This window comes from Cataglyphis hispanica, chromosome 1, assembly GCF_021464435.1.
Source record: "Cataglyphis hispanica isolate Lineage 1 chromosome 1, ULB_Chis1_1.0, whole genome shotgun sequence".
In the NCBI taxonomy this organism is placed as follows: Eukaryota; Metazoa; Arthropoda; class Insecta; order Hymenoptera; family Formicidae; genus Cataglyphis; species Cataglyphis hispanica.
The window spans coordinates 17,710,285-17,725,779 of NC_065954.1; the positions used below are offsets into that span (position 1 = coordinate 17,710,285).

The 15,495-nt window shown below is 34.3% G+C and overlaps 1 protein-coding gene across 1 annotated transcript in view; it reads left to right on the forward strand.

Moving 5' to 3' along the window:
* The first annotated feature begins 7,789 nt into the window (after positions 1-7,789).
* LOC126857548 (location of vulva defective 1) overlaps positions 7,790-15,495 on the forward strand; it is a 37,118-nt gene continuing 29,412 nt past the window's right edge. The window contains exon 1 of the mRNA XM_050607107.1: positions 7,790-8,426. Coding sequence (XP_050463064.1) covers positions 8,370-8,426 — 57 coding nt within the window. The 5' untranslated portion in view covers positions 7,790-8,369. The remainder of the gene's footprint in view (positions 8,427-15,495) is intronic.

Genomic DNA, 15,495 nt, shown 5'->3' on the forward strand with positions numbered 1-15,495 from the left:
CGAATCAGTTCCCAAGACCAGCAATTGGGAAGATTGTTACTTTTGATATATGTATACATAGCAAAAAATATTTTTTTGTAAATTTTGATAAATTAAAACAGCTAGAAGAAAATTTACAAATTAGAACTTACAATAAATACGTTTAGTTGTTCTAAAATTATCTCCCTCTTAGTTACGTAATATATATTTCATAAAATTGTGTAATACACTTTTTTATTGCTTATTACAGATTTTAGAATTTAATTATTATCTTTTAGATTATATTAGCGGAAAATGATAAATAAAGTTTATTTCTATATTATTTTTTTTTATACTTCTTATATTTAACTTTTATGTTTCTTATTGAAACAGAAGTTAAATACACAATTTTAAATCTTTTATATCTGTTTGTTATCAGTCGATTATTATCCATGTTAGAGGATATTCTGTGTGACGTAAAGAAAAAGATATGCGAACATGTTACGTATTTAATTCTGTCGCTGTGTTTTTTACACAAGATTAGGAAACGAACATATGGGACCCCGTGGAAAGGGCTCTGAGTTTCAGGGCTTTGGTTGGAATGCTCATCGAAATTCCGTGAAATTCTATTTTAGTCATAAGAGGCAACGTATATTAGAGCGTGCGGCAGTTGTTTCTTTAGACCGAAGGTGGGGCTTGGATGGACCTAATCGTGAACGTTAAAAGGATCAGAGAGATATAGGAAAGTTTATCGACACTTGGGCCAATCCGCGATATCCACCCCCGACTCTTCTCGTTCGAGCATTAGTACTATTTATAGAGGGACGAAACACGCGAGAGGACAAAAATTCAGCATTTCGGCAGCGGCCATGTAAAAGACGTTATCTGCCATGATAACGTCTATAGAAGATTCAAACGTTTCCTTGTTGTTGGTCAGTACGTTTTCTCTAGTCTTTTGCAAAAAGTATCGTTTTTCAGAAAAGCCCGCAAATTTGAAACTTATGTGTAATCATTGTTGATTGCGCAATGAAAGAGACACACTACTTTTTATAATTTTTGTACGATAGATTTTGAACTCTGTTATCAAAATCCCTATTATTTATAGCATTTAAAAAAATTGTTTAACATACATTTAATAGTGTCATCAATTTATCGTCGTGCAAGTTGATGAATTTTAGTTGACATATTATTTCAAATACGAGTTTATTATTATCCCCCGATTGTAATCTTGATGTAGCCGAATCCCAACCGGATCGCTACCGTTTCGCACGGTTGGAGCCGTTATATGAAAATATATTATATAATGCAAAGTATATATATCTATACTATATGTGGGTATATCGCGGAAGAGAGCCTGACCATTTTTTTTTTGCGCACGTTGCAGATCGATTTTAAAAAGGCATCTCCATTTAGAGCGGCCTTGCCCAACGTCTCGAATTCACCGGGATTTAACAGATTCATTCTCATTTATCATTGATGTTTACCGAAACAAGGCTTTACCGAGACAAGGCCATCGCGAGCATCTTGCCACTTCTCGACGTATTTACTCGCATTGATTTTATTAACTCCAGCAGGCACATTGCCGCGACAACGCCTTCGCGATGCTGACGCTAATCGCGTTTTCTTTACGAGCTCGTTCTTAATGCGATCTCGAATATAATAAAAGTCGTCATCGATCTGCTTCCGAATTCTCTTGAAAAATCGATAAAAATTTCTACAGATATAAAATATCTATTTATAAAATTAAGAAAGCATTCTGCATTTTCCTTTAATTATAAATATTATAATAAGAAAATATCATTTGTTTTTTGTGCAACAAAAATCTGACAAAAAAATACAACAAATTAGCAGAATAAAAAGATATATTCAACTTCTCACTTTAATAATTATTAATTTAAATAATTTGACACAATTAAATTTATTTATTGTTTGCATCAGTTTTTGAATATCTAAAATTATTTGCACGTTTTGATATGTATATGTATGTGTCTTTCTCATTTAATTTGTGCTATTTACGCATGTGATTTTTGCTATAATGTCTGTACATATCTCTATAATTCTGAACTCACATGTAATTGCACATATACATACGCGACATTCTCCGTTCTATCAAAGCTATCCCGTTAAAGGCTGAGCGCCAATCTTAATATCAATCTCCGATCCGGGATTTGCTACCGTCTTACGTAGGGATTCACGAAAACATAACGAAAAGTGTCACGAGACCGACCAGGGGGAGCCGTCGTTCGGCGGAAAGATCCGGTCTTACATCCCCTCGCCAATTAATTTCAAGAATGCATCGCCATTTTTCAACAAGCCGGCGTCTCGCTCGTTTAATGGTTACAGATAGCCCGTGGCGGAGTCGCCCCGACTTCGTACGTGCAACTGCATCTCGTATGCGTCATCATTTTTTTATATAGACTGACAAAGTACAACGCTACGTTACTGACAGTGTGCATAGAGATACGTATTTTAGCTTCTTAAAAGAACATAATGACTGACGTAAAGGCAAAGACATTATTTTAAAAATATATCCACGTCTATAACAAAAACGAACATTTGATTTTAAGCTTTGATTTAAGTTTTTTGAAATTAATTGGCTAAAATAAATCAATTTTATTATTTTAATAGGGATTATATTACCTGATTATATTACCTCGCAAGAGAGCGTAATGTGATCAATTCGTTTATGATTGCATTTGAATTTAAAATTTAAACTCTGTTATGCTATATCACACAGAAGCGTAACGCAATCGATATTTGAAAGTCCGGTTATTTCACAAAAATGTACAGTATTGCAAACTGATTCAGCTTCGTGGATCATTCGCGGTCAAGTTGGATGTAATTAAGCCACTTTTCGTGGTGAATCATCGGTACGCGAGGCGAAAGTTTATCTGAATGTCGCGTTATTCAAGGCCATGTCAGACGTCTAACGTAATGTTTTATTAAAATTGGAAATACTCAATGCTCAACTTCTCGCATCTATTTCATATCTACTTACATGTGTCTACGTATGCGTATAATTGAAAAATATTCCACGAGCAGACAGCGGTAATTTTTTTTATATAGATCTGTCGGCGAATTCATCGAAACTAAGAAAACATCTATCGCAGATTAGTTTCTCACGGAGTGTGGTTTCTCACAATAATTTTTTAAAACTATTTGATGAATTTTTATTTCTTGGCTAGATAATTACATTAAGCACTGTATTTTGATTGTAATATATATTTTCAAAGAAATCAAATAAATATATGATCTGATCGATTTCTTTATTCTATTATTTTGTCGCTCAATTAGTATTCTGTTTAAAATTCAGCAATATATTTGTTTTGCATAGCTATCTGATTTTTTTTTAGCGAGATCCATGACCGCGACGACAAAAGCCTTCGATGACACGTTCGATGCTCGATCAAGCGCGAACGGATTTCAAGGTTCGGGAATCTCGGTAGACGACGATATGTCGCGATGATTCAGAAAACGAAGATAATCGCCGAATAAGATATAGTCTTCCTGGGTCCCATTAGATCCCACCATCGTGCTTTCTCTTTCAGCGACTTAATGTTCCCCGGAACCTTGACACGCATATTTTTTTTTCTGGTGCGATATGTGCTAGAAATAAAATCCATCCCGTAAAAAGATAAAATTCCCGTGACATAAAAGCTCATTTATATCCAAGTTATTTCATGATATTTAAGTTACATTTGATCAAAAATTACAGTCGAATATGCATGAGAGAAATTATTTCAAACTTGCTTCTTTTCTTATACAATGGCTGTGCCAGCATAATAGTTATCATCTTGCACTGAATGATGTCCTGTAAGTCTGCTAAAAGCAGTCTTCGTTTAATAATTTTGCTGAATACACGTCGCATTTGGGAAATAAAGTCGCGATTTAAATCGTTCGACCACGAAATTTATGACTTCGCGCGGACATTATCGCCCGAACATTCGCTTGTCCGATACATCGTTCGTGAATGCATGCGCAATAATTTGCCGCAAAAGCAGATTTTTATATTTTTTACATATTATATTACACATGTGTATATATGTATTTAGTATTTATATAGATATTTATAAGACGGTAAAAAAGAGCTACGCATGTAATAAGGATAATAAAAGTGCACAAATTGCGAATTAAATTTGACAGATTTGCATTGTTATTTTTTTTTATCTTATTTAGTGTATTATCATAAAAGTGTTTCTTCCCATATTAGGATGGTTTATATTAGTATACTTTAGTCAAATGTAATTTATTTCTAAATCTCGAAGAGTCAAATTTCCTTCTGTCGCTAAATGAATTCTCTTTTGAAGATCAATATTTTAACTCTGAGAGAGCGAGCCAAGTAACTTACAGATACATTGTAGTTGCCATGGAATGCAATTACATCGTCTGCGCGAACGGGAAAAATGCGGCGAGAATAAATACGAGTTTTTACGTGCAACTGGACCATAGGCAAGATTGACGGCTCTTGTTCGGACTTTTCGTCGGTGTTACACCGCATTTAAACAGGAAGAAACGTTTGTTATTCTTCATCCATTTCTCACCTCTAATCTATAAGATCACATTAAATCAAATTACTTTTTGAAATTATATTTTCTACATTACATCTTTCATTTTTTATTTACCATATATTTGCAATATTTTGTAATAAGGTTGCTTTTTTTTAACAATATATTTTCGGTATATTTTCTTATTTGTATTTTGATAAAATGATCGATGATTTCTCGTTTTATAACGACAAACCTTTGCTCGAGTGTTTTACACCTTTATAATAATTTATTGAATATGGTTGAAAAAAAATATCGCTTTGCCGCGATGGTATCGTCCAAGCATCCGGCAGCGGCAATTTTTGTACAGGGCATTTAAAAGCCCTTGTTTCTCCGAGCGCGAGATACGGATCCCCGTGTTTGGTCTTCCGTATCTTGACCTTTTGCCGGCGAAATCGCGAAACAATGCCATCGCTCGCACGGGAACAATGCGCGCGCGGATATACCTAGGTCGTAGTTGACCTCCGATATAAGACCTGGCCGCCACATTCTCGATCGGATTCCTTCGAAGAGGCACGCGAATAATGCAGATAAAGTGGAAATTTAGCGGCTCGTGTGCGCATTATGTATCGTATAGTTCGCGCGATCTCTTTTCAGGCGATTCTCGATTCTCGTGGATGCACCAACATATCACGAGGAACGAATTGATAAACAGTAGGATATAAATATCGATGGCTTCTTTCAATATATATCTTGAAAAAATTCCGTTCGAAATCTTTTGTTCGCTTATAGAAAATCCGATGTCACAATTTTGCGCAATTTTAGGAATATAAAAAAAAATATATTTTCAGAAAAATTCTTATTTTTTATTATTTTTTTTTTATATTGATTCAATTTTTCTATATTGATTCACGGCGCAAAAAAAAATTTTTAAATCAACTTTTTTGATTTGTTTGTATATAAAATATTAATTGCAGTTTTTTGATGATGAGATGAATATGTGATTGAAAATTATTCATATTTATTTTCGATGAAACAAAAGTCTCGTGAGAAGCTGTAAATCTTACCGAACGTATTATTGAAAATGAGTATAATTGGAAAATAAGTTGATTGCAGTCTTGAATGCGAATTCCGCAGCACAAAGTATTGCCTTTTAACCGAGCAGTAGCCGGATGAAGTTGCAAAAATAATATCGCGTCGGGACGGCGCCGATAAATCCGTGCACGCTTAATCATTGCGAGCGGACGTCCCAAGTGATTCCGTGCTGGCTCACGTCGCGTTCCCGCATACGTGCCCGAACTAAAAGCTCCGTGTAACTTAAGCCGTGTTTCACGGAACATTTTCATGTCCGCTGTGAAAAACCCGAAGAAGATAGGATACATTCTCGTCTCTTCGCGAACGCGCCACCACGAAGGTCGTCCCGCTCATTCGCAAGGTCGGTTATTCATCCGCGTCCGTTGCACAAGGATTTTTGTTAAATGTTCTTTGTACTCTCCACCAGTCATCGTCGCCATCATTCTATATCGTAACGTATGCCAGCGAGATATTGTGCCGCTTGTCATTCTGGGAATTTCGCCGCGTGGAACCCGCAACCAGTTTTGCGTGTCGAGAAACCGCCCTCTCTGATTGCCAAAAATGATTTTGAAAGAATGAGGATTCTATTCTTTGAAAAGGATCCGTCCATCTTCGAGATTTAGGACTCTCTTTTCTTGTATCATATTTTTGACATATAACACCACATGATACTAAGTATGATAGAACTAAATGAGAGGTATCAGATAATTTAAGATACAATAAACTTGCAATTTTGGGTAATTTGGAGAGTTTATGGAGTCGATAAAATTACGAATTTTTTTCACCTAAGAGTGGTTTTTTTTGTATCATAATGATATGTCTACGATATCAAATTTGGTAATATACAGATCTAAACAGGAGTTATCGGATAATAGTAGACACGTGCAAGTTGTGATGCTATCAAAAATGACTCGTGCACAAACGATCTTAGTCATCAAATTATCGGTTATTCCATTGCATGATTAAGATAAAACATTTCAATCAAATGATTCATTTTGCTACATTTCTTTGAGACACATATATTTTGTAAGACTACATATTACGTCAGAGTGGCCTTTAATGAATTTCGAGATGTTTTTTCAATAAAAATTTGATGGGATGTCATTTTGCTCTTAGAAATAATTAAACATCTTGGGGTATAATTAGATTTTAAATTATAATTCAATTATAAATGTAAAAATTATATCAACAATATTTAAAAGAATTTTTTACGCTATTAAGAATAAGTGGGTCCATTTTTCCGGAACGTGCAGATTTTATAGAGCGTCTGCGGCTTACTCGCGACCTTCGGTTTACGATAACGAGCGCAATACAGCTAATTAACGTGCTTTAATACGCCATACTTTTTTGCAATCTCACAAAACCGACAGCGAAATATCTGCAAATCCCGGATGCAGGTGTGACGTACGTAGATTTTAATATTATGCATTAATATTTATGAATTATTCCCCACAAACATTAATTATAATTACATTTTTTCTGACTAAACTGACTCGTATACTTCCAATTGCGAAAGAGCGCAAAGAAAGATATATTTTTTCAATCATTAAGGGCATTTTTTATAATTTTTTAATTTTGGAAAATTTGATATGTACGTGTATCTAAATGAAGATAAGATTAATTATTAGCAGTACAGTAATACTCATTAAAAATGATGCAAATATATATGATGACAATTGATCCCGTTAAAGACTTTATATATTTATAGTAACTTAAAATTTTTTAAAATTTTCTATGTATTTTAGATTGATCTGTGATAGTTAAATATGTTTATTTCTTTGCACTTTAGAAATATTATTTAGAAATATATATATTAAAATAATAAAAATATTTAGTAAAATATTTAGAAATGTGAAGAATGATTTTTAATATCCTGAATATCTTGTTTTAAAAATAGAAACGCGCTAGAGATGAAGCCAATGGAACAAAATTAAAAATCAAAGAAAATTTCAAATTTCTTGTCTCGAAGAGAGAAGAAATTAATCTTAAATTCTAAATTTCTAATAAAATATACCTGTCAACGTAAAATTTTGACGGAAACCCGTCGTTCCTTCATTTCTGCTTATTCTATTCAAGCATCATCCGTAAGTCGTTTAAGATGAATCAAAGTGTCATCGTCGAAGGGAGCGTCACAACACAAAGATTGAGAATTGCACGTTAGAGAGAGGGTAGAGCGTGGTCCCTCTGCAAAGGATCGGTAGGAGGGGAAGCGCGGATAGAGGCGATCGGCTCTCTCGGATCAGCTGTGAGAGCGGCGTGGCGCCGTGTGCCGCGGCTCTGATCCGCTGTCAGTTGCCCGAGCCCTGTGCTACGGTTAGGACCGCACATAATCGTCACCTATTGAACGACGACATACCGGAGCTAGCCACGGGCCATCGCGCCGTGTCGTCCTCAGCAACAAGCCCGTCTTTCAGTCTCCCTCGTTACGAGATCGGCAACGGACGGAGCGATCGACGGAGTATCCGAGAGAGGCGAAAGGCCAGCCATCACACGGACAGCAACGATCGAGAGCGAATGTGATCAACCGTAATCCGACCTTTATTCGCGAGAGAGATAGCTTAGCATGTTACGTCGTTTAACCGTTGTCGTCTGAGCTGTCAATAAAAATTTTTCGAGCTAACGGTCCTTCGAAAATTGTTAGTTACAGCGAGAAGGGCAGCGGGGCTCGATTCAAGGGCATTGTTGTTAGTGATTCTGATTTTCTTCTTTTGTGTCTCGTGGGCAAGTGAATATCGATCGGGCTTCGCGATCCTCGAAGAGTCCCCGCGGGTGGTGAACCCGGGGAGCTGCGAGCTGACGACACGTCCAGGATGGTCTGGTAGAAGAGCGGACAAACTCCCTCGTATTCGAGAAATGGCGTACGGCATATCGGTCGACGCGACCGTCACGAGCACTGTGCTTCTCCTGCTGGTAAGCCCCCGCGTATTGCTATTTTACGAGCGATTGAACCCTGAGAGGTCGATAGCGTTCACCAATCAGGGCGTAGTCGATGGCGGTGATAGGCTAGAGTTTTCTCTCGTCGTTTTTTTTTAGAATTTAAAACGTTCCAGCATAAATTATAACAAGATAAGAATGAAAAAGATAAAATTGCGCCAAGAAATAATTACATGATTATTTTAAAGCTTTAATATTTTATTAGCACACAAAGATTCACATAATATCAATTATAAACTTGCCACGTTATCTTGGCTCTCGCAAAACTCGACGCGTGCACCTTCGTATGCGGAGTGGCATTCACATACGGAACGTGCACGCGTCAACGTATCTGCGCGCCTGGAGTCAAGGATACCGTCGTTATCTAGCCCGTGCTCGCTATACTTACATCGCGTATACCTGGCAAATATATACATATATACAATGCACGTAGTTGTCGCGGGCGAGTACTACTTTCTCGTTATATGCAAGTGTAGAATGTTAACTTATTACGGCTCCTGCGAGCGATTATGCGCTTTTTCTTATGCAATGCAACATAAGATGATGAGACAAACGAGAAAATTTTGTGAGTCATACAATTTATAGGTGAGAGAAAAAAGAGAAGAAAGGGAGAGTGCAAACTGCACGGAATTTACATACAAGTTACATCAAAATGAACTTGTCATAATCAAAATGTTTTGAATATAAATTAAATTAATCTTTTTAAAAATAAATGATCTATAATTGTATGTATAAGTAATTTATAACTTAATAAATTTATAAATGTAGTGATAATTTACAAAAGAAAAGTATATTAAAGGTTGATATTATAAACGAAATAATTATTTATTTAAGCGGATAATTTTTTATTTGCATTAGACAAATTAATTTTTTTGCGGTCAGAGAAATACTGAATGAAACAGATGTAGAGAAAATGAGTTTTCAAGGAGAACACGGATTGAGATATTCCTTCAAAAGAATTTGAAACAAGGATCGTACGCGAACAAATGCGTACACGTGTCGCGACTCGCGCGAGTATCCTGTTAATTTTTTTCACCAAGTAATCACGCGAGCTGAATGTAATTAGCGATTCCATTACGGCGACTTTCAAGATTAAAGGTAGCTCTAAAGAGTAGCGCATTAATTACTCATTAAATCTTCTGACGACATTAATCGCATAATTAACTTCTTTTTTTAGAAAAGATGTTTAAAAGCGATACATTTAGTAATAAGTATTTGGTCGCGTCACAATTATTGCGAATAATTTAATTAGGTCACTTGTAAGTGACGTACTTGCTTTTGAAAATTAAAACGACAATAGATTTAAATGTTCATGACTTTTTTATGCTCTATTGAGATAAATTATGATATTTTTGATATTAATATAAAAATATATGTATCTTTAGATGGATTAACTTTGCAATAATATAGTAGAATTACATCTCTTATATATTTAATTAAAATTTAATTAATATTCGACAGTTTTATTTGGTTATAAGGAATTATAAGCTCGTTATCCATGATATTGTTCTTTTAATTGATCAATTGAGAGTATTTCTTTTCTTTCTCATTTGCATTGATCTTTTCGACCTAAACTCGAGCTTCGTACGCTCGAATTGAAAGAGAGACATATTTTGTATAAATGTATTAATTATCGACGAGTCGATGTATTCTGGCAGCACCCAATTCAATTAATTAACCTTCGCGGCCTTGTGACAATTGTGAAATTGCAAAATGTAATGATCCGGTTCTTGGCAACTGGTTTATTCGCGCAAACTTCCTACGAGATAGGCGCGTGTTGCTCCGATTGAAGAATTTTGTGATACACTTGGTGTGCGGAATGCGTGTAATCGCGGTTCTTTTTCAAGGGCTGCCATCGCTGAAAAAACGCGATAAAACAGAATTTATAGGTGCATAAAATACAATTTGTTTGTCTGCAAAAAGAGAGCAGCTGAACTCGGGGTGCGCGCGAATTATGAGGACAATTATAATATAAATAATTTAAATTTGCGACACAACTTGTAATATATATTACGTTTGAAATTGGATATTATATAAAATAAATATTATAAAATAAAATTTATTATCAAAATCGACTCAGGAATCACTTATTAAAAATTTTTAATAAATTTAACTTTGAGAACGTACATGATCAATAAAGACATTTGTTTGTAAAATATTTTAATTTAAAGCTTATTTCTCAGTAAAAAATTAATTTGTGCGTTAGAAAATTATTTATTGAGTGTTTTTATATAAAACATTAATTTTATAAGTTTGATAATTCTACCATTTTTAATTATTTTTTATGAGATTACGTCACATGTATTGTACATCACATATATATTGTACGCATAGTTTTTAGACTAGATTACTGTATGTGTTCCAATTTACTTTTATGTAGGAGATGGGTCCAAAAATTGCAAGTTTAAAGTATAATAAATAATTTATCTACAAACACTTACGAAAAGTAAACTGTGCTCTAGCGTTTATGGGAGACCAAGGCTAATAGTATCCAGTTAAGAACTGAAGAAAGGTCTTCTCGAAGACGGTTAGCCATCTCATTTAATATCACAGTTACGTATATAATTCTAGCGACGTGCCATTAAGATGCGACATCGTATAAAGAAGAAGGAATCTACTACATAGAAAATGTTCTTCATTAAAAAATCATTTCAAGACAAAAATTTTCTTACTTTATTTTTTGGAAATAGACCAAGAAATAGAACAAAACAAAAAATTTTTTATTTTATTTCTTATTTTATTTTATTTTTTTTTTTATTTTTTCTATTCACGTTACAGCTCCAAAGTTTTTACGAAAAAATTTATATAAAATTAAAAAAAAAAAAATTAGCCCACTAATTCTTACTTATATTAAATTTATAAAATATTCGAAATATCTTTTATAAAAGTTACTATATCCCATAAATAAGTGATTATATTAAATCAAACATCCACTTATTTGGTTTCTTAGAATTTTTTTCGCCAATTTTCCTTGTTAATTGCTAATAAAAAAAAGTATATATATATATATAGATTAACAACATAAAACAATATCGAGTTTCGCTTTCTATGCTACGCTTAATTAAGATATACGGAGCGAACTGGATATGAGCGAAATTGTATTGATGACACCCTGGAATCCCAAAGTCATTTATTAATTCGCAATGTCGACTCTTTTTTAATTAGCGTGTCCGTTAAAAAGGCCCAAGGTAATTGGATAATAAGCGTTTTAAAAATCAATGCTACGTGTAAGACACGTGAGTGTTAACCGGGACCGGAAGTGATGAAAATCGGCGGAATAGCGTGGTTTGCTTAATTAGATACGCGTACCGGTCGGCCGCAATTGACGCGAGAATGAAAAGACACTGCGTTAATGTTCTCGTTAACGAAGCGTTAACGACAGATGACCTAGATTGATTGATTCTGATAAATTATAAATATATGTTTTGCTGCTTCTTTTACTATTTCTTTTTTTTAATCGTTCAACGAAGCGTGCAAATGATTAAAAGGAATAACTTCCAGATTAAGTTTTGAGATTAATAATGTAAAGATTTTATCGGTAGAAATATATCTTCATATTTATCAGCTAAATATAAGAAGGCGCGTGCATATTTCTATTGCATTTCTGAGATAATATTTTTTATATTAATGCATGTGATTATACTAATGCAGAACTAACATACATATGTCTAACTAATACATATGATTAACTCTAACATGAAACTAATCATCATATTCGCAAGTAATAAATTATGGAATCACCGTTACTAGACGATAAATACGCTGTGTATATCTAACAAAAGTCAGCAAAGATGTAAATTTGTTGCTTAAACGATTTACCATCTGAATATAGTGTCGCTTGAAAAATTGTTCAACAAGACACGCCCGCGTATCGTATAAGCTTTCCGACGGGGGGTAGACACAAATACGTCTCTCTAACAAAGGGCGGAGAGAATTTACGATTTCGCATAACGGATGACCGTTTTGTGTATTGCGACACATCATCTTTGTCCGCGATTATTGCGACCCAAGGTCACGGCCAAGTGGAATAACGTTAGGCTCCCACAGACGATCGACGCACTCTCCGCGAAATTTATGTTTTACTCCGTCTTATTTACGCTGCGGCTTATTATAAATTATCAATCTTGATCGCGTGCGACGGTCCTTTATGGACCTGTCCCGTGGCTTTCCCCTCAATCGTATTAATCTTTTTTATTATTATTTTTTTTTATTAATGTTTACACAGTCAACATTTGAACTAGAGAATTTGTGCGAAAAATGTTCGAATTTCAAAGATTTCATTTGCTATAATTTTCGTATTCGCTTATTAACAGCTGTACCGTGTGTACAGTATATTTTTCACGGATATGTCACGCAAATAAATTTTGTGTATCTTTGAGATCATAAATATTTTGTAAACCTCTCCTAAAGAAATGTTGATATTTTTCTTAACTTAAATTATCAAAGCGAAAAATATCAAATAAATTAGTAAAAAGCTTGTACATATATCTTCGCAAAGCAGAAATGAAAGTGTCTCACGATTTTTTTAATTCAAATAATTTTTTTAATTGCGTGAGGCATGCAGGTGTATATTCTGGATGCCATACGCACGCAAGCGCTAGCAATGATAAGAAGACTAATAAATTTATATATAAATTTCTATGTTTTTGCGTGTTGCATCTTTAAGATGCACACCAGGATGCACTGAAAAAATCATTTCTTTTTCCAATGTATATGATCTTTTCTTATTTGCTTTCTCTATTAAGACTATATTCCGTATCGTAATTATAATTAGTCTGCTTGAACATTCCAAACATCAATTTTTGCATTTTATTCAAGAAACTTAATCAAGACTTGCGTCAACGTAATTATTAAAACTATTTGTATTTCAATATATTTTATATTATTTTTTAATAAATTAATATTCTTACGCATAAGACTTATATATGAGGTCTTATATTAAGACTTATATATGAGATATAAAACATATATTTACAATATAAAATAGATGGAAAAAAACTTCAATTAATGATACGAAATAATCATAGCCATAAAGTGATGATCATTCCGTAAAGAATCTATCCTCGAGAGAGAAAGAGACTTTTTGTCCTAATAGTTCCAGACTGCACTTTCGAGAAACTCATTGTTACGAGAAATTATCCGGTGTACAATTATATTATAGAAAATTTATCATATCGTTTTTCGCGGAGCCCGCAACGCGGTATGTCGTAGAAGCGCTACAACAATAATTGCGAGAAATTCTGTCGGAATCATCGAGTAATTTGCAGAAAATGCGCGTTTTATGCTACCGTTTTGAAACGGTGCGATTCCGATTGCTAATGATCGGGAGAAAATCAGTGTAAAAACTGTATACCGGTCGCTGAAACTGTCGTGGAATCTAGGATAGTAGGAGATAAAAATTTTAGTCTCGGTAAAGTGGTCAGAGCATTCCCGCAATATATTGCGCAGTATTTTCACAATTTCTCTGCACATAATATTAAAATGTATACAGCAAAATATACAAAATGTTTGTGTAATTTTACATGTGTAAAAGATTTATTCAGCGAAACAATTTTTTTTTTTAATTAAATATATCATTTTTTTTTGTAATGAAAAAAGATGGACTGAAACTGGACTACTGTTCATTAAAGTGAAATGAAAAGGATAAAGATGTGATTAAAACGGTTTAATACGAAAATTTCTTTTCTTCGTGGAATTAAACCAATTAGTTGGGTATTCATCTTAAAGGAATATTGTTACTTTATACGAAGGAATAGAATATGCTATTTCCTTACAATCTTTTCCTATATCAAACACATGTCAGCGTTTATAATATTGGATGCCTAAATCGCGTCAAGGATTTGACAGCTCGATCACGCCGCAATATTACGCATTGAAATCATCATTCTTGAGATACCGTAGCACCGGTACCATTATGGTTCGCGGCATGCTATCGATGATGAAAATATTTTAATAAATGAAACTTTAATTTATTGCCGAATTCATATTTTTGACAAATAAGCTTTGCGTGTTTAAAATATATAATTCGAGATGTGCGATAACATTATTCTGAAAGCACCTCAACCCTTGAATACCTCATTCGCATTTAAATCATTTTATTCTGCATTGTGCAATCGGGCCGATCGCCAGTGAACCAGTAAACCAGAGGTGAGGACGAATGATTCACACAACGCGCACACGCATTCCGCTTGGCGACCAGCTCGAAGCGATCAGCCTCGGCAAGCCGGTAACCTCAGAACGACTGGTCTGTAAATCTCCCGGTTGCGGCACGCAAAAATATACCCCTTTTGTGTCGGGGTTGTCGCGAATCGGTATGCAGCCCCGTCAGAGTCTTGATTATTGAGGCACGAGTAAAGAGAAGATATATGTGTGTTTGAACCAAATTAATTTTACAATAGATTAATTAATTATTTCGATGACACGATAATGCTTAATCTTTATTTATAATAGTAGTAGCGTTTTATCTTACATATTAATATCATGTAACTTTATTCTCCCTTTCAAATAATACTTACATCATTTTATTTGTATAAAATTGTTTGTTTTTTTGAATAACATCGATATTTTATTTCAAATAAATTTTCTATCTTGTTTTATACATTGGATAAAAATTTGCAAATTTACTTTTATTCTACTGATGAGGCTAAATGGTTGTCTAAAAAGTTTATTAACTTTAAGATTAGTTAATTGAGCGATTTTTTCGTTCTTGAAATATTTTGACATAGACCGCGAGAATATTCTGCCCCGTATTCAGTTATGACGATACCACGTCAGAATGTAATTATGTTACTACAGTCGCGCATATGATAATGTCATAGGTGACCGTTCATTCACGCCTCCACCAATGGAACAAAATCGTGATTAAGAGAGGCGCATTCTCGCAAGGAACTCTTAGCCCGTTTCAACAGAAAACGATTCAACTAATCGCAAAATACCGTACGAATCGGGCAAATACACAAATGAAGCCGGAAGAGGATAGCTCTCTGTTGTACGATCTCGAAATACCGTTAACGGATGTAAAGACGCGCGGAATACACGTTGCATT